The sequence below is a fragment of the Marmota monax genome, unplaced genomic scaffold (genome assembly GCF_021218885.2).
Source record: "Marmota monax isolate L192 unplaced genomic scaffold, Marmota_monax_Labrador192_F-V1.1 WCK01_AAM20220418_F8-fsc00400, whole genome shotgun sequence".
NCBI lineage: Eukaryota > Metazoa > Chordata > Mammalia > Rodentia > Sciuridae > Marmota > Marmota monax.
In genome coordinates, this window is record NW_026692772.1 from 1,790 (window position 1) to 21,365 (window position 19,576).

A 19,576-nucleotide genomic window follows, 5' to 3' on the forward strand; every position below is an offset into this window, starting at 1 on the left:
AGCTCTACCCTGACTGCCCCCGGGGCCTGCGACACGGTGCCTCCTCGTGCCAATCTGGGTGTCCCCCCAGGATGGGCTTGGGCTTGTGGCTCCTCTGTCCAGGGTTCCCTTCTGAAAGTGGTGACCGGGCACCATCAGTGTCAGGCCAGGCACAAGGTCTGCCTTTCTGCCCCCCACCCAGCCTCCTCCCCTGGGACCACTCTGGGTCACGTGTTGCCCTTGGGGACCTCCGGAGGGCTCCCTGTCACTGCTCCCTTACACCTTCCCCACTGTGACACCACCACCCACTCTCCCACTGTTGCCAGGAGGCGGCCAAGGAACGCAACAGCTGATCCCCACGGAGCACCCAATTTATTCCAAGATCCGTGGGACACGCGAATGGATGAAGAGCTTATTGGGAAGCATCTCTGCCCCAGAGGGTGGGAGAGAGAGCAGAGGAGAGCAGGGCGGGGCACGTGTCCAAGGAGAAGTCCCTGAGGTGGGATCCGGGTGGGGCGCAGGGGCCCACTGGTGTCCGGGTGTCTTCGGGTGTCCTCCTGCCTGAGGGGTCCGGGAGGCGGCGGCCAGGGCAGGTTGCACTTCTCGCTCCAGCAGCTGGCCCTCGTGAGGTAGAACCCGGGCCACCTGTCTGTGGACAATGAGAGGAGCTAGGAGTCAGAGTCACCCGCCCTGTGGTGCCCAGGTGGACCTAACCCTGCTGGCACCCCCCAAGGGCAGAGGGTGTCCATTCATCCTTTGGAAATGACACTCATCAAGGCACACATGAGACCTAAGGCAGCACCGCTCCACCTACTTGGCTCCGTGGGCATCTCAGCTGGGCGCTGGCCGGGGAGCCACTCTGTTTTTGAAGAATCTTCTGAGGGCCTGACCTCTGGTGGGGGCAGGTCCCGGGGGGTCCCTGGGTGCTGGTGCTGGTGGCGCGGGCCCTCCAGCTGCGGGAGCCACTCTGTTGGAGCGTCCGGAGCCAGTCCTGGGGGCCTGCCCGCAGCAGCACAGCCTCGCCAGACAGGTGGCCATCCTCCGGACCACTCCCCTCCATCCCCTGGCGGTGTCACGGGTCAGGCCAGGGGTCCTGGAGCCAGCAGGGGGTTGCGCGGTGGAGGAGGAGCTGGGATCCGGTGCCAGGGCCTGGGAGGACCCGGGCAGAGGGGCCGTGGGGCCGGGAGCAGGGACGCTGGCCGACAGGCTGCACAGCATGATGGCGGGCAGGCTGGCTCTCCTGCTGCCCACCTGCCCTGAAGGCTTGAGCTCCTCAGGCTGCTGCTGCTGCTGCTGCTGCTGCTGCTGCTGCTCACAGGCCGAGAGGGGCCAGGAGCGCATGGCCGGCCTGCTGACGCCCCACCTTGGGCCCAGAGTCAAGTTGGAGGGGATGCATAGGGACGGGCAAGGCCCCACCTGTGGCCACCCAGGCATCTGCAGCCGCACCTGGCAGCCCGCCCCCCGGGTTTTCTGGTGGCCCAGCAGGAGGTAGGTGGCCATGGCCTGGTTGAACTGGCGCGTCGCCACCGACACCCAGGTCTCCTGCAGCCCGTAGCCCAGGTCCAGCATGGCCAGCAGGATGGAGGTGTCCGCGCGCTTGGGGAGCAGCTCGGCGGGAGGACTCGGGCAGCGTTCCCCATCCTGGCTCAGCCACGGGTGCCCCAGGATCTGCTGGAGCGTGGGCCTGTGCGCGGGCTCCAGGGTCAGCATCCAGGACACCAGGCTTTGCGCCTCGTCGGACAGGTGGAACGGGAGGTGGTACCTGGCCTGCAGCACCTGCTCCTTGGCCTGCTCATAGCTGGCCCCGGTGAACGGGACGCTGCCCGTGAGCATGAGGATCAGGAGGACACCCAGGCTCCAGACGTCCACCGCGGGGCCGTCGTAGGGCTCTCGCCGGTGCAGCTCCGGGGCCCAGTAGGCCACGGTGCCGCAGAGCAGGCCCAGCTTCTCTCCGGCCCTGAACCTGCAGGCCAGGCCGAAGTCGCACAGCTTGGCGCGGCCCGCGGCATCCAGCAGCACGTTTTCCGCCTTCACGTCCCGGTGCGCGATGCCCTGCGCGTGGCAGTAGCCCACGGCGCTGGCCACCTGCCCGAACAGCACGCGGGCCTCGTCCTCCCACAGGCCCACAACCTCCGGGATGTGCTGGCCCAGCTGGCCCCCAGCCATGTGCTCCATCACCACGTAGGCAGTGCCGGGGGTCTCCACGATCTCCAGCAGCTGCACCACGTGCGGGTGCTCCAAGCCCTTCATGATGTCCAGCTCCGACAAGACCCAGGACAAGGTGGCCCCCGCCCCCTTCCGCAGGACTTTCACGGCCACCTTCGTCCCCGTCAGGATGTGTCGGGCCAGGAAGACCTTGGCAAAGCTGCCCTGCCCGACGACCCCCAGGGGCTCATAGCGGCCCGTGAGGGCTTCCTCCAAGGAGGAGCTGGCCGCGAGGTCCCGACGCACCCTCCGCACCACACTACGCTCACTGCTCTCTCTGGACATCCTCCGCCCCACGCCCACTAAGCCCGCTAGCTAAAAACAAACACAACAAACAAAGCAAAGAACACAAGCAAAACTAACACAACAAAGCCCAACAGAAAGCCCCAAATCAGAGAACCAACCTGAGACCGCAACCAGAACCACCAAACCACCAACCACCAAACGCGCTAACTATGGGAGTCCCACAGGTCACTGCCTAGAGCTTCCTGTGCTTGTGGACAAGGTGCCAGCCTCGACCCGGCCTTATATCCCCGCTGGCTCAAGGGCCTCACAATGCTGGCCCCTGTGAGGTCACAGCCAGGAGTGGCCCACTCACACCTGGGGGTGGCCCACGGTGGCATCTCCCCCTCGGGCCTCCGGGACCTTGGCCACCTTCCTGGTCAGAACAAGGAGGGTCTGTGGAACCTCGGTGCTCCCGTGTGTTCGGGACCCCGACCTCTCCTTGCTGAGAAAGGAGGAGCTGGACCAGGCCCCGGGGCCCGTGCCTCGCCAGTACACAACTCTGTCGTGGCTTTCGCCCCGTGAAGACCCCACCCCAGGTCCTCTGGAGCCATTCAGCGCCCGTCTCCTCCAACTCGGACAGACTGGTGTCCAGAGCGTGGTAGCAGTCCCCTCGCGCCAGGACGCTGGTGCGGGTCGCTCTGCCCCCTGAGATCCAGGGCCAGGTTCCCGACCTCTGTGGGGTGTGGGGGCCAGGTCAGGCGCCTGCCTCATCATTGCCCCACAGGGTCCTATCAGGTCACTTGTTAGAACCCTGCCTGCAGCCCACAGGAGTGAGTGTGAGTCATCTTCCAGGGATGAAGGCCGAACCTGCCAGCCAAGAACCCTAGGGCCAGTAGGTGCCCTTCCGGGGGTGCAGAGAGACAGAGGCGTCCCGGATGCCTGGGGCCCTTCCCCTGCTCTGTCCACAGAGCCTGGGCTGGCTCCTTTGGAACCTCACAGACTGACCGCTCCCCCCTCTGGGACCTGAGGCGTCCACGTGTCAGGCACCAGGAGGCCGGGTGTCCAGGGAGGTCTCGCTCTCTCCTTCCAGCGAGGGACCTTGTTGCCGTGTCCCACACCACATGGCTGAAAGGCCGAGGACTGGGCTCCTTCAGTCCCTTTCCCCGCTCTCCTCCATTCTATCCTCCTTGGTCATAGTCATGGAGACCCCAAGGTCACGCATGTGAGGCCAGCGCTTAACTCCTGAGCCACTTTCCCAGCCCTTTCTGGTGTCTTTGACGAAGGATCTCACACACTTGCCTGGGCAGGTCTTGAACTGCCAATGCCCCTGCTTGGCCTCCCCAACCCACAAGTAGAAAGGCAGTCACCACCTTGCCCACCGTGACATGTCTGTGTCTGTGTCTGTCTCTGTGTGTTTCTGTGTGTGTGTCTGTGTGTGTGCATGAGCACACCTGAGACCAAGCGCGACCATGTGTGGTGCAGAGGGTAGAACCAGGGCCTAGTTGCTGGCCAGAGGAGGTCCAGCCCTGAGGCGCACATCCCCTTGGGAAGCCAGGGCCCCAGGGCCTCACCCTCCTGAAGGACCACAACACCACACCCTCAAAGGGAGGGGAGTTTCAGCAGCACTTTTGGAGAAACACACTCCTCAAACCACGGCCCTGGGAAACCAAAGGCAAGGGACTCGGTCTCCCCTGCACCTGCCCTTCAGGACAGGAGTCCCTGGTGGTGGACTGAAGGACCTTAGGCAGGGACTCAGAGATGGGTGAAGACACAGGGGTTTCTGGAAAGGCCAGTTCCTGGCAAGTACAAAAGCTGGCCTCACTTTTCTTGTCCACGGGGAAGGGACCAATTCAGAAGAAAACACTCAGTGGAGGGTCTGCGGTACCAAACCACCAGGAACACACGGGTGGCTCTGTGACATCAGAGACCCAGGGGGAGGGGGGGTCTGCATCTAGTACAGGATGGAAGTGAGGCTGCCCTCCATTCACATAAGACAGGGATCTCTGACCCGCGTCAAATGGAAACCCCGCGGGGATCACAAAGAAAGGGGGACAGAGCCCACACCCCAAGTCGAAGGGATGGGAATTGAAAGGTTCACTCCAAACACTAGACCCGGAAAACGGCTCCTCCCAGCCAGCCCTCCACTCCTGGGGGCTGGGGGCTCTGGCCACACACCCTCCCCTGCCCACACCTGCGCCCCAGCTCCCCCACCCATAGGTGGTCCTGCTCCCTGCTCAGCAGCCCTGGGGAGCTCAGGGTGGCAGGCTGAAGGGCCCGTCCCCGGGTCAGGACGCTCACAGGGACGGTCCCGCGCAGCCGAAGGCCTAGAGAGGTTAAAGCTTCACCAGGGCAAGAGCCAGGCCCTGGCAGGGACATTCAGAGGAGGGACCAAGCGGCAGCCCCCAAGCCACTCTGGGGGAGGCACCCACAGCTCTACCCTGACTGCCCCCGGGGCCTGCGACACGGTGCCTCCTCGTGCCACTCTGGGTGCCCCCCCAGGATGGGCTTGGGCTTGTGGCTCCTCTGTCCAGGGTTCCCTTCTGAAAGTGGTGACCGGGCACCATCAGTGTCAGGCCAGGCACAAGGTCTGCCTTTCTGCCCCCCACCCAGCCTCCTCCCCTGGGACCACTCTGGGTCACGTGTTGCCCTTGGGGACCTCCGGAGGGCTCCCTGTCACTGCTCCCTTACACCATCCCCACTGTGACACCACCACCCACTCTCCCACTGTTGCCAGGAGGCGGCCAAGGAACGCAACAGCTGATCCCCACGGAGCACCCAATTTATTCCAAGATCCGTGGGACACACGAATGGATGAGGAGCTTATTGGGAAGCATCTCTGCCAACAACCTCTCAGGTGATCTCAGTTGGAAAGGGGCTATCCTTTAACTATCACAGTGGCACTAAACCACGTCACCAGGCCTCAGGCTGCATGCTGTCACCACCATCCTCTCCCCAGAGGGACAGCTGGGTACTACATCAGGTAGAGCGGCCGGCTGATGCTCACCACCTCGGCCTCACCACCTTCTCCTCTCACTCTAGGAGAAGCAGGAGACCCTGCACTTTGGAAACGAGACTGTTCTGCTGCCCCACATTTCACACCCCTGACCTGGTGAACAGAGTCATCTCTAAGACCCAAACTGACCCAGAGGGCGCTGCACTTCCCTAGCTCAGGGCAAGAGCCTGGGAACTGTGCCGTGCATGCTGACCACCTGGTCAGGAAGGAGGTCTGCCCTGAAGGAACACAACTGTACCTTGACTTCCCTTTGCTAGATTCCCCTTACAGATGCTCCAGACAGGAACACAGACTTTCTCCCAAAAAGTGAAGGATGCTCCAAAAAAATTCAAATGCAGAGTATTGTGTCCCAGCATTGCCATTAGCTAAACAAAATACGTTTACTCAGACACTTTTACTAACCCTGATCTGGAAAGGGGGTTAGGTATCTTTTCCCAGGTTCCCGAAAGGTCTTTGAGATAACTCCACCTACACTAACATAGAACTGAATGCATTTGAAGGAAGAAAAACTATTCACATACACCCCAAAGTTAACAGGAGAGAAAGACACCCGTAGAATTCCTGTATTAGAATCCTATGCAAGCCATAAGCAGCTTTTCATGAGCTACTAAAACAGGTGAAGGTTTTGACTGAAGAAGAAAGGCAGCTGAGTGGCAGGTCCCCCTCCACTCACTCAACAGCTGTGAGCCGCCGGCCTGTGGCATCTGTGGGACAGGATGGAGAGGTGACAGTGGAGATGGGCAAGACGTCAATCCAAACACTCACCTTCTTCATACACTTGCTTTATGGCTCTGAGTTCTTCAGGTGTCCTTGAAGCAATGATTTCTGTCAGGACTTTCTCTTTTGTCCCGGCTCCCTGTTTGGAGATTTATTTTTAATAGAGAAAACATGTCAGCAGTAAGAATAAAAAGGAAGTTATTTTGCCAGAATAGATGGTACGCAGATTGTGCACAAATATCCCCCAACACGACGTGGGCTTCTCTTTATACAAGCTCCACTAGTTACAGAGATATGAAACTTCAAGTTAATTTTCTCTCCAAAGATAATCTTATTATTTATTTTATCTTTTATTCTTTTTGTCTAGTGTAGAGCAAGGTATACTGGTATAAAAGGTATAAAGGTATAAAAGATAATGTAAACTTGCAACTTATAATCTGATCGGCTAATTCTAGTTGAAGGTAAAACATTTTAATGGAACTGACACAGAACACATGACTGCGTGTGGAAGATAACAGGTACTTCATCTGCACCTCAAAAGTAAGCTCCTGCCCCCGAGTTCTGCTTCTCGTGCAGCCAAAGCAAGCTCGCACCCAGGGCACTGCTGCCACGGGGCAGGAACGTCCCCCAGAGGCCCTGTGCTGAAGGCTCTGCTCCCAGAGAAGCACCCGGAGCCTCCAGGAGGCAGAGCCGTAGGTCCTGGAGCACGCCCTGGGGGTCGGGCTGTGCCAGCCCCTCTCTGCCCACCCCTCTCTGCCCGCCCCTCTCTGCTCGGGGTGAGCGGCTTCACTGCCCACGAGCTCCCACCAGGAAATGCTGCCTCAACACAGATCAAGCACTGGAGCCTCTACAACCAGGGGCCCAACCACCCTCTCAGCTGCCTGTCACGGCCACAGGAAGCTGAGTGACAGTGACCTAAACACAGTTTAGGAACTGCATCCGTGGAAACAAATTGGAAGTTGCTCTCTGTATTTTTAAAAAATAGTATTACCTGATTTTCCTTTTTCTGCTTTTAAAAATCATATTTATGCCACTAAATTAGAGATACATGCAACGATTGACTGAACTTAAGTTTTTAAAAGGCAGAATTATGTTCTTTTTATTTTTGTTTCTTTATCAAAAATCAAGTCCAAAAAGCCTCAGCTCATCCTCTGGAAAAATTTCAGCTGCAGCTGACCATCTGGGGTGGTGTGTGAAAGCCCCTTCCTCAATAACCCACGACTCTGCTCACACCAAAAAAAACCCTACAGAAATGAAGAGAATCAGAATAAACCAGCTGCCGACTGAATAAATCTCCACCTCCCACGCTAAAAGTTACAAGTCCTGGGCCGAGTTACCTTCTTGCGGCTAAAGCTCAATCTCCCACTCAAGATCAAGTGTAACTGAACTCCTTCCTGCCCACAGAGTCCCCAGGCGGCCACGCCATGCCCCAGGCCAGAGCCCAGCCAAGGGATGCACACACAGTTTCTGCACACCTGAGTCACAGCCAGTTCACCAGCTACTCTGTTATTCCCTAATCAAGCAATTTTTTGTTTAAAGAGTTACAATATTTCATCCACCATCATTTTAAAACAACTCAAAGTTAGAAGACAGGCATAGAAGTAAAATATAAAAATTTAAATTTGAAAAAGCCAGTTCTGGTGAGCTTACGAATGCCAACAGACGAAGGTCACCTTGTCATTCTGCCCCCACTTGTCTTCTCAGCACCTCCCAGAGCTGCCTCTTACATGAAGCCCACCCTGAAGTCAGTCAGAGACAGACAGGCGTGGGACGGGCCGGTTCCGCAGCCTCTCACCTTCAGAGCGTGCTTCAGCTCGTAGGCGTCGTACAGCCGGGAAGGCTTCATCAGAGCCACGATCAGTTTCTCAAATTTTCCAGTCAGTTCTGATTTCAGGTCATCCAGGAGATCCTACGCACAGCAGACAGGCAGAGCTTTAAGGCGATTCTTCTTAAAGGTGACCTGGGGCCTCTGCCTAGTGAATGCCGTAGGCTGCTGCCTTCAGGTAGAAGGCGGTGAGCTAGCAAACCCACAGCCTCCCACGCTGAACAGCAGGCCTCAACCCCGGAGGGAGGGAGGCCACCTATGCACCAATCTGCTTCTAGGAGATGAGTTTCTTCATTTCAAGCATTTCATTTTAAAAATGGTATTGAGAAACACAGACATCTTTATAAAAATTCCCCCAAAAAAATCATCAATGTGTTTTTTAAAAGGACAGAATGTAGCCTGTCACCCTTTTCCTCGCGGTATCTGATGATAGTCTGATACACAGCAGGCTACAGCGAACTGATGCTCCTGAGGACTGAGAGACCTGCTGCAGGGCGAGTGCGGGGGCATGGCCCCCGGCAGCATCAGCAGCAGGGACCTGGACACGGTGCCCAGAACACTTCTCGAGGTGGGGAGGCAGCGCAGGGCAGACCACCTGTCCACCCCAGACACGGCCTGCGTCCCTGCCTGGCACCAGAAAAAGGGGGAAGGGGCAGGATACTTTCTCTTTTGTCTCACAGTGAAACGACAAATGTGGATTTCCAGAATAACAGACTGAAGTATGCATCGTGCGTTCTGCACCAAATCTAAAAACCTTTGCTTTACAATGCCAATCAAATAAGAGCGCTTGGCTCTACTAGTTAAAAGTCCACTTACTAAGATCACCAGGAAAGCGGCCCACACTGCACTAGAGGCCCACACCAGACAAGGGTGGTAGGGTGGCCCAGCAGGATGCGCTGAGGGAAGGCAGAGGCCGCACCGTGGCACTAACAGCCCCAGCACTGGAGCATGGGCTGCGGGAGGCAGGCAGGTGGGAGCAGGAACACAGCAGTCAGTGACAGATGGCCTTCACAGGAGACCGTCACACCACTGCCTTGCAGACTGGCACATTGTGCCCTTGACCCTGCAGGCTCAGCCAACCTCTGCTTCCAGAACCTGCAGTGGGTCGACGGGCACCACACTGCTGTGTCCCGGCTCCTGCGCAACCCAGCACTGGCTCAGGTCCCCGGGAGGATGCAGTGCAAGCTAGCTCTGTGTCCTTGTGAATGAAGGAACGGAGGCCTGCAGGTCGGCCTCCACAGACACCGAGGGAGGGTGCTGCACACAGACTCTTCCAAACCCAGAACTGCGCCGGCTCCACCTTAGGAGGAAGGGGGCCTTACCCTGCCAAACAGAGTTTTGAAGGCCTCGGCGATCTCCTGGCGCTGCGCGTTGCTCCGAGATGTCAGCAGAGTCAGGATGCTCTCCTCGTCGGTGCCTGCGATTCAAGGTTAACGCCAGGCTGGGCTCCCTCAACCTCCCTGGGACCAGCTCCCCAGCCACTTCCCTCTCCTCCCTCTGCCTGTGAGTGTGTAAAATGTCTTGTACATTTTTCTGAATAATTTATTAAGCAAAATATTGAGGATATGTAAAATGCTGCGTATCCTACTCATTACTCCCCACTCCCAGTGTATTTTGAAGTAGACAGAAAAATACTCGTGACTTTTTAAAAAGTTGTCTGGAGATTTTTAGACAACAAATAGTCACTGTAATAACAGCCATTCACAGGGTACAATGTGTGGGTGTACAGCGGACAGAGAGAGCTGGCTTCAAGTCACACGCAACCTAGAGTGGACACCCGGCAGCTGTGAGGCAGAACGGCTGCACCCCGAGGCTGTGTCCGGAGCAGCAAGGGAACCCCAGAGGGCAGGGCCAGGAGCAGGGCAGGCTCTAGGACACTGCAAAAGCGCGGCGACGGGAAAACACGAGGCTTCCAAAAGCAGCAGACCCCCCGCCCCCCGGGCTGGAGCGAACACACCAAGCCTAACAGGGGACGGTCTGAAAGGGGCTGGGAGGACATGGAAGCACTGGACCCTCGTGAGAAGGGGCCCCAGCTCCAGGGATCAGCCACGCAGGCAGCCCCTGAGATAGAAACACTGACGATATGTAAAATGTTCCATATCCTACACTCGCTGCTCCTGATAATGGCCAGAAGAGAGCCTGCAGCAAGGGAAGGTCCCCGGGGAAGGCCCCGCACAGAAGTGGGCTGTGAAGGGGCAGGCGCACAGCCCAGGCCTTGCCCTCTGCAGCGGGGTGGATTCTCGGCTGCTCGGTCCTGGAGTTGGGGACCCACAGCACGATTCTGTTGATTCAGCTTTTCTTCTACACATTTCAAATCTTTTCATTTTCCAGAATAAAAAGGAGGTGGGATTTACCCAGGCCTTTCATGGCCTTCCGAAGAGTTTCTGCATCAGCCCGGTCATCGAATCCAGGGAAGTCCGTCACGGTGCCTCTGAGAGCCTGAGACAGAAGCACAGTGCTGTCATCCACGTCCTGCTGACCGGCAGGGCAAGAGCGGCCGCTGCTGCCCACCAAGCTCAGCCTCTCCACAGGTTCACCACCTGGGAAGACCCGCCCCATCTGAAGCGGGAAACGGGCCACTGAGGCACGTGGCAGGACCACTTCGCTGCCTGAGCTCCCCTGGCCCCAGGAGCCTCATGTGAGGCTGGCTCCTTCCTCCCTGGGCTCCACCCATGCACAACACCCACCCACCCTCCTGGCTTTAAGGGCACCTTCCCAGGGCTGCTTCCCCCCAATCACCAGGGGCACACAGGCCTGCCCCCGACTCAGTCCTAAGCAAGGCTCGCTCCATGTTGTCACCCTGAGCCCTGCTCCTGAGCACCTCACAGGGACTTTAAGAGAACTCAGCAAGAAAAGACATGTGGTGATCCACGTGCCAGAAGCACTTGTTAGAAGACGTTCTTTTTCAGACCTCCGGATACACATTAATTTGTCGTGTTTCTAATAATCATAATATTTCCAAAAAAGTTCACAAGATCATTAGGTCCTTTAAATCCGGAGGCTTTACTAACACTGAGCCACAGAGCTGATGTGATGACCAAGGAGTTTCCCGGCGTTTACTTTTTACCAACACACGTTTTGTAATTTCCTTAAAACTCTGTTACGGGACCATCTATAACAGGGAAAAACAGCTACAAGGAGGGAGGGTGGAGAACACCTAGTCTGCTTCACAATGTTTTTTATTATGAATGCACCAAAATTCAATTACCCACAGGAAGAAAAGTTCCCTTATGCCAACAACACTGTGATACCAATTAAACTCAAAAGTCTGATCCTCAACACCACATAAAAATAAAATAAAGATGTTGTGTCCACCTAAAACTAAAAAATAAATATATAAAAAAAATTTTTAAAAAAGATGACAACGGACATGCACAACCAGAGAAACGAAGAGGTGTGCTACATTTGTGTACAGTGAATCAAAATGCATTCTGCTGACATGTATAACTCATTAGAACAAAATTTTAAAAATTAAAAAAGATAACAACAGAGAGTGTCATTCCATGGGGAAGAACTTTCACAGCACCCAGCCCCAAAGGCCATCCAGGGACCCTAAACACATTTCCTGGAAAGGTGGCACTCAAGAGTCCAAGGAAGTGACCAAGGCGACCCTCGGCCACGGCATGGACAGTTCCTCTAGACCCCCTTCTCCGTCAGGCCGGTCCCCAGCCTCCTCTGCCTTCCTTTGTGCGAGGACCCTGCTAAGGCAATCTAGGCGGACTTCTGACCACCTATGTCAAGGACTGAGCATCCCATGCTTTCAAAGGAAGCTACTCCTGGATGTGGCACTCAGGAGGCAGGGCGTTGAGACTAAAAACGACAGCCGTTTTTAACACTTTCCACATGCTAAGTACTACACTGATCACTAGGAAAGTCCCGATGCCACAAGCCAGGCAGAAAATGGCAGATGTGGACGTGAGAAGTGCGGCAGAGTGTGTCCGCACCGAGGCTGGAGCAGGTAATGTGAGCACATAAACAGTGACCAGAAGGACCAAAGAGAATAAACTGGAAAAAAATCCCCAAAAACGTCTGGAACGTTGCCTGTAGGTTTGCAGCCAGAATCAGAAAAGCAGAGACTGGCACGACTATGTTTCGGGATGCACAGAAGCTCGGGAGGGGAGAAGGAGATGGCCTGCAGCTCAGAGGAGGGTGACTTCAACACACCGCGGCAAGCAGTCAGGTGCAGAGAGGCCACCAAGGGAAGGGCCTGGTGAGGAGGGGGCATAAAAGCCCCAACACACAAGCTCCTCTGTGGCCACAGCAAGCCACCGGCAGGAGGACTGGCCAGCCCTGCAGATGCTGGGCCTCCTCCCGCAGCAGGGTCAGTGGAATGGCCTGGGCGAGATGGAGACGGGAGGGCAGCTAACCCGAACACAGACGCAGAAAGACCCAACCACATGCAGCAGCAGGGAAATGGACAGGAGACCCGCAGGGCCCGAGGCGGGGACATGGACAGGAGACCCACAGGGCCCAAGGTAGGGGACATGGACAGGAGACACGCAGGGCCCGAGGCCAGGAAATGGACAGGAGACCTGCAGGGCCCGAGGCCAGGAAATGGACAGGAGACCCGCAGGGCCTGAGGCAGGGGAACTCCAAGGGCAGATTCTGGCCATGCAGCTGAGCACCAGTGAGCAAGAGGCAGAGCCAGGACTTGACTCAAGTCATGGGACAGTGGCTCCTGGTCCCTAGCAACAATGCTGCACCGCCTGGAGGAGAAGCTGCCCAGGGTGATGCGCAGTCACCAGGGAACCGCGTTCCCCGAGGAAGGAAGCGGCAGGCTCCAACTCCACGGGGGTGTCCAGGGACGGGCAAGGTGGAAGGGCCACTGGGTTCCGCAGGAGTCTGGGCGGCACAGAGCCCTGGCTGCAGGACACTGGGGAGTGAACTGACACTCTATCTCAGTGGAGCCTCATTTCGCAACAATAGTTTGTAAAAAAAAAAAAAGAGAGAGAGAAAGGAAAGAAGCTTTTAAAATCACACTTAAAAAAAAGAAAACTTGACGTGGTTTGTGGTTTGTAGATTACACAGAAACTGCCATCTGAGAGAGGGGGGTTTAGAACAGGGAGAGGTTACTTGCCTCAAAGAAAAAATAAAATATATCTGACCCTCGGGACTGAAGGAAATGAGGTAAAAAGGAAAAGAGAAGAAGGTCCTCAAGAATCTCAGCCATTTCTATGAAGAAATAACTAACTACCGGCCACGTTTTCTAAGAGCTTTCTAGAAATCGTGAAACACTTGTGCCTTCCACACCACAGAGTCACTGCCCCAGCCAGCGAGGCCACGCACAGTGGGAAGGAGCCAGACGTGAGTCACAGACTGAGTCACTGGGCAGACCTTGTGTGGACATCCTGTCTGCAGCCCACCACTGGGGCCCAAGACCGTCTGTAAACGTGGCTCTGGAGGACTCTGCTGGAGCCCCACCCTGCAGCGGGGCAGCTCCATCTCCAAGGAGCTCTGTCCCTGCTGCAGCCTCAGCTCACCCTCCACCCTTCATCCCACCACGGCCTCACCAGGATGACCGCAAGCTCCTGGACTACAGAGGCCAGAACCCAATCCATGGTTCATCTCAGCTTCAAACCCATCCTTTCTCCCCCTCTAAAATAAAACGTCCTTTTATCCTCAAGGCCTAGGCATGCCAAAATAAAATGAAGAAAATCAACCCAAGAGCAGGGAAGGACTGTTTTCCTGACCCAGGGAAGTCACACGTAAACAACGATTTCAAGTGCTCACTGTCTGGAACTTTCTGAATACAGCTCCCCTGAAAGTACAGAAGAGCTGGAGGCCCTCCTTAAGCCTGTCTCCCAGTCCTGGGCAGTGGCTGCTAACCACCCACCGGCACCCCCCATGCTGCAACGAGGAGCCAGAGATCCGGGACCAAGCGCTGGAGCTGCCGCAGGCTTCCAGGGGTCAAGGCGGCTGCTGAGGTGGTGGGAGACAGGACTGCCTCCCCTGCTGGCCAGAGCAGCTCGCGTCCCACCTGCAGACACCGCAGAGGCCCCAACGCCTCCTGTGATGGTGGGCCCCACAGGTGGGCAACACGTTCCCAGAGGCCTGCGGGAGGCAGACCAGCAGGCCCAGAGCACAGCCCCACCCATCCCTGCCCTGCTCTCTGAGAAGCTGAGGCCACGGGCAGGCAGGCCAGTCCCCAGCACACCCAGCTGACCTCCTCCCCACTTCCTCGCCCCTCATGCTCCTGCAAGCCTGCTCCTGCCTCGGCCACTCTGACCAACTGCTTTTGACCTCTTTCAAAGTTTAGGGTCGGGGGGAAAATGCATCATTGTAAGGTAAGCTATTCACACACTAGTATACAAGGGCTTGTTGATAACAAATGAAGATCAGTAAGATTTAAATCTTCATTGTGCGTGTCTTTAACCCTCTGACAGTGACAATGCCTTCCCTTGGCAAAACCTGCGAAATGGGAACGAAAACTGTGTGTCCTCAACGTCACCCTGGAACAAGGGTGGGGCCCTGAGCCTGCTGGAGTGAGGGAAGCTGCTGCCTCCCAGGAGCTCACAGCTGGGCATCCTGCAAACAGCACTTAAAAAGCCCCATAGCTGACAGTGCAGTCACGCCAGCGCTCCAGAGAACAGCCAGCACACCAACTCCATCTCCTCTGCATCCCAGCAGGAAGCACAAACGTGCAGAGCACCACTGGTCCTGGGATACACCGACAGTGAGCTAGCTTCAAATCCTTCTGGTTGTAGGAAGATATAAATCCTGCAAAAGCAAACGGCTCTACAGAGATGAAGGAGGATTCAGAGGTCGCAAAAACCCTGTTTACTACAGTGCCACCTAAATGTTTCATAAGGAACTCAAATTCAACACATCTATTTCTAAAAGTCTCTTATTTGCCTCAAACATGCATTCTTTTCTCAAAAAAAAATATATATATAAATATATGTATGTATATATGATCAAGGTCAACCAGTCACCTTGACCCTCACCTGACCCTTTCCCAGCAAACACCACCCTACTCATGCACCAAATTTACCTACTTCTCCCAAAGGACCCTCCTATCTGAAGTCCCAGCCACCACCTAGTTCAAGTCCTGACAACAGATTCCTGCATAGTGTTCCCTCTTCTTCCCTCTCTCAACCCCCATCTCACTACCCACCTCTGCAGCCCCCCGAAATGCAACCACCACATTAGCACCAGGGTGATCCTGGCTAAACACAAACCTGACTGTGGCACACCCCAGGCACAACTCTCTCACACCTCCCCTACCTACACAGCAGCTCACACACCTGGTCCGGCTCCTGTCGAGAGGCCTCATTCCCAAGGCTCACACTCCTGTGGTTCCAGGCCAAACTCCTTGACCCTCACTGAGCACAGTATTCGCTGTTGCTGGCCCTCCCTGTGCCTTCCCTCCTTTGTCCCACACCACCAAAGCAGCTGAGCAACCTCAATCCCTTCTTCTGTGAAATGAAACAGTAATACTCATTTCCAAGATGCATCATGGGCATTAAATAATGCACACCGAGGACTTGGCAATGCACCTGCTCCATTAATAGATTTCAAGATGTCTATCACAGGTCAATCAATCCTTTCTGGTTAAATTCTTAGCAAGACAGTCTTACCTATGGTCTGCACATACTCCTGATTTCTGGATTTTTTTGCATACTTTTCTAGGCAGGGTGGACCCACATAAGAAAAAAATTATTAGCAGTAAAAGATATAACTCATAAACATGAAGAATCTGTTAGAAAACTACATTTTAACTCTTTAATAAATAAGAAACATTAATATTTAAATAATACATTTTCAACTGTGGAAACATGCACCTCTAGGACTCAGGTTTCAGATCGCATTACTCTAGAAGTCCCAGGAGTAGAAGCCTCTGGTTCCCACCCCAACAGGTTACCCAAAGGCATTTCCATAGAAATGGACTGAAACCTCATCCTGAGGCTCCAGCTGACCTGCAATCACACTGGGGCACAGAGCAGATTTTAGACAGTAAAAAGGCAATCATTCAATGTGGCCTTCTGTACGTCATCCACAGTAACCAGGAGGAGCAGATCTCCATCTTACCATGTTTCACCACACATCTGTCACAGGTGTTATGCCAAATGTTTTTGTAAAAAGTGAGATGTAGGCCTAGGGTTGTAGTAGAGCGCTTGCCTCCACATGTGAGATGCTGGGTTCGATCCTCAGCACCACATAGAAATAAATAAAGATAATAAATAAATAAAAACAAAGATATGTTTTTAAAGTTATTTTTAAAAAGCGGGATGCAACCACTATGTGAAGCTTTCTTTTTAATTATGCCAATGTTACTTAAAAATCACCTGTTACTAAGCTGCCTTTGGTGTAAGATTAGGATGACGAAACACAAATGTGTTATGCAGTGAAATACAGTAATTTTAAACAATTTAAAAAATCTTTTACTTCCATGGTTTCTAAGAGTAATTCTTAACAAAGTAACAGCAAAATTCAAGATTGCATCTTCTTTTTTTAACATGTCTTGTAACTTCTATGGCCAATAATTGGTTTGGTCTAATAAACAGGCCTGGCATTGTACTGTGATAGGAATCACACATGTGTAATTTTATAATGGAAGCCACCTTCTCTCTGGCTTTGCATATTTGCACATTGATTATTATCATTCTTTGAAATTATTACTGTCCACGTTTGGAACATGTGTTCATTTGTTCCATCTTGGTTACAGCCTATGCATGAAAAGGAACTGACTGAAAGCTTCAGACATCACTAGGAAATTTACAAGAGATCTGAGGACCAGCCTAGTGAGCAGGGATAAAGGGAATTATTCTCTGATGCACCCCCCCCCCCCAGTCAAGATAGGGAAGGATCCTCCTCAGGGAAGAGCTAACTTCACATAAAAGTATCCTTTCTGTGGGGAAGAACCAAAAGCAAACTTTCCACTTGGAAGTAATATGAGAACTGGTTCTAATAACAGTTAAGTGCAAAAGAGGAAGCCACAATGGGGGCACTGAATAAACTTAATAAGTTACTAATTGGTCTAATCCTCCCATTTTCTCTTGGAAAGGCCCATGAAACCTTATTCAATTTTGATAAGTCAGTCTGATAAAAAGTGAACTACAAATGAGAGAGAGCATTGTTTGGGCATTTAAAACACTTGTTTAAAAAAATTACCATGGCTCTGGCAAGCCAGTTAGATTGGCAAGATGTGCGAAATAGTTTCGGGGTGGAGTTTTTAAGAATTGATATCTTATTCACAAAAGATTTATAACATGATCAATCATTAAAGATTACTATATAAATCACACTATTTCCTCGTTTCTAGACTTTTGATAAATGTTAACAATTGAAAAAAGAAGAAGAAGCCCGCATCAGGAAATCAACTTCTGAAAAGTCCCAAAGCAAATCCAGTGCAAAACTCGTTCCACCAGATCATTACTTAAAAAAACAGCTGTTTAAAAAATCGGTTCCTTTTAGTAAAGGAAGTTTCCTAAACGAACGTCCGCTTTAGTAAACTCTGGGGCGCAGCAGCTGGAAAAGAGCTCCAGCCAAGCTCTGCCCTTAAAAGTCAGGCTCCCCACCCCACCACCCACCTTCCCCGCCCAGAGCCCCAGACACCGGGACCCACCCGCCTTCCCCACCCACAGTTCCGGACACCCGGGCCCCCACCCACTCCGCACCCATAGCCCTGGACACTGGAACCCACCCACCTCCCCCACCCACAGTTCCGGACACCAGGGACCCCCACCCACGGCCCGGGACACCACACCGGGACCCCCACCCACAGCCCCGGACGCCGGGAACTTTGGGGAAAAGTCACGGAGTCAGGGAGAGCAGGCCTCCGCCTCCCGTGACGCCAGCCGGCTCCCCCGCTCCAGGGTCAGCGACGCGGCGTGGGGAAGGCCCCGCGAAGCCCGCCACGTCACCGCCGCGGCCGGCCGGGTCCCCGCGGGGCGCAGGGGGCGCAGAGAGGGGCCGGGGGCTCCCGGCGAGACCCCCTCCTCACTCCCCGCCCGCAGCCAGTCTGGAAGCCCCGCGGCCGCAGGGTCGGGGGCGACCCTTACCTGTGCCATGGCGCGGGAGGTGGGGGAGGCGACGCTGCCTGCGAAGAGACAGAGCGCGGTCAGCGGGGCGCCGCCGGGTGGCCCGCCCGCCCGCTGCCCCGGGGAGCCTCCGGCCACCCGCCACTCACCGGACGGGACCCTGGCCGGACCTGCGGGGAGCGGGGCAGCGCGGGCAGCGGGGCAGCGGCCGAGCGGAGTGCGCAGCGGGAAGGCGCGGCAGGCTCTCGGCCAGCGCCCAGCAGCGGAAACGCCCCGCCGGCCCCGCCACGCCCTCCGCCACGCCCTCCGCCCGGGGCTCAGCGCGCCTGCGTGGGGCGCGGCGACGCGCGGGTCCCGGGGCCTGGGCGGGGCAGTCGCGTGGGGACCTGGACGCGGCGCGGGGCGCGCGGTCCTGGCTCAGCGGGCAGGCCCAGGGAGCTGTCCGGACCGGGCCTGAAGCCACCTTCCCTGGCCGCTCCATTCCGCCGCTGGACTCCAGGGCTGGGCGTGCTTTCGGAGACACAGTCCGGCGTTGTTTTGTGGGTTTGGTTTTTTGGGTTTTGTGCTGGGGATTGAACCCAGGGGCGCCTCAACGCTGAGCCACATCCCCAGCCCTTTTTATTGATTTTGAGACAGGCCTCACTAAGTTGCCTGGCGCCTCGCGAAGTTGCTGAAGGACGGTGCGACCTTGACGATAGCCAAAGCCCGAGCTTGGAAGTCCATTTCCCAAACTGTTTGGTTTGTTTTGTGTTAAGTGTTGTTTCTTAGAAGACCCTCTCTTCAACTTATAGCCCTTTATCAGCATACGTGGGTCCTTCAAGACCTCTGCCTGGAATCCGTCGCTGCTTTCCTGCCAGCTGTGACTTTGTGAGACTGAAGTCGCAGCCAAGCCCCGCTTGGTTAGACTGAAAGGTCTAAGTGTAGGGCAAGGGCAGAGGGCAGGGAGAGGCCACCGGGCTGCGCTAGGGCGATGCTCGAGGAGCAAAGAGAAAGCCGCTCCCCTGCCCGGACTTGCGGGGGGGTGGGTGCCTGGAGGCGCTCACAGGGGCCAGGAGACAAGGCCAGAGGACAAAAGCTTGCAAGGCTAGACCAGACTTGCAGGGGTGGGTGCCTGGAGGCGCCCACAGGGACCAGGAGACAAGGCCAGAGGACAAAAGCTTGCAACACTAGACCGAGTCCTTCGACCGTATTTCTGGGATTGTAAGCGCACCGTGTCATGCAGAGGCAACACAGCAGAGGGTCTAGTGTTGGAGAACAAGGTGACTGTGCAAGTCCTCATTTGTTCACATGTGAGCCACCTGCTTACTCCGTCCCTGACAAAGCCACAGCAGAGAGAAGGCACTCTGGAAAGGCAGGCAAATCTGCCAAGTCAGGGAGCTTGCCACTCCTCTGCACCAGACCCTGTCAGCTTGCCTTCCCTCTCCCCTGGCCTCCTGTCCACCAGCCCCAGCTCTCTGAGTGGCCTCAGCACCTGTCCAGTGACACTTTCTAAAATCTCATGCTTCTCACTTTCTGCTCTTGGCCACCCCTTCAATCAGGCCTAGAGTCTTCTTTTCCCAGTGTTCATTCTCCTACTGTCACTCAGCCACTGTGGGTCACAGTCCTCCACCTGGCAGGTCTAATATTCTGACT

The 19,576-nt window shown here is 55.2% G+C and overlaps 2 protein-coding genes across 3 annotated transcripts; both read right to left on the reverse strand.

Annotated features, from left to right (window-relative positions):
* Positions 1-332: 332 nt before the first annotated feature.
* On the reverse strand, positions 333-6,174 carry LOC131424263 (sperm motility kinase 2B-like). Its single transcript, XM_058580120.1, has 2 exons — positions 794-6,174; positions 333-628 (listed from the first exon to the last, which is right to left on the reverse strand). The coding sequence occupies exon 1, from the start codon at positions 2,467-2,469 to the stop codon at positions 811-813; it is 1,659 nt and encodes a 552-aa protein (XP_058436103.1). The 5' UTR covers positions 2,470-6,174; the 3' UTR covers positions 333-628; positions 794-810.
* Positions 6,175-6,187: 13 nt separating this feature from the next.
* On the reverse strand, positions 6,188-18,230 carry Anxa5 (annexin A5; the record flags this gene model as incomplete). 2 transcript variants are annotated; one of them, XM_046447109.2, is given in 6 exon segments in its annotated part: positions 6,188-6,278; positions 7,935-8,048; positions 9,287-9,381; positions 10,319-10,403; positions 17,966-18,003; positions 18,094-18,230. In XM_046447109.2, coding segments are annotated over 5 exon segments (394 nt in total), but the record flags the coding sequence as incomplete, so codon positions are not given.
* Between the last annotated feature and the right edge of the window lie 1,346 nt (positions 18,231-19,576).

What these genes read in the sequence shown, in the direction of transcription:
- LOC131424263 (XM_058580120.1), bottom strand. Translation starts at nt 2,469, where the DNA reads ATGTCCAGAGAGAGCAGTGAGCGTAGTGTGGTGCGGAGGGTGCGTCGG.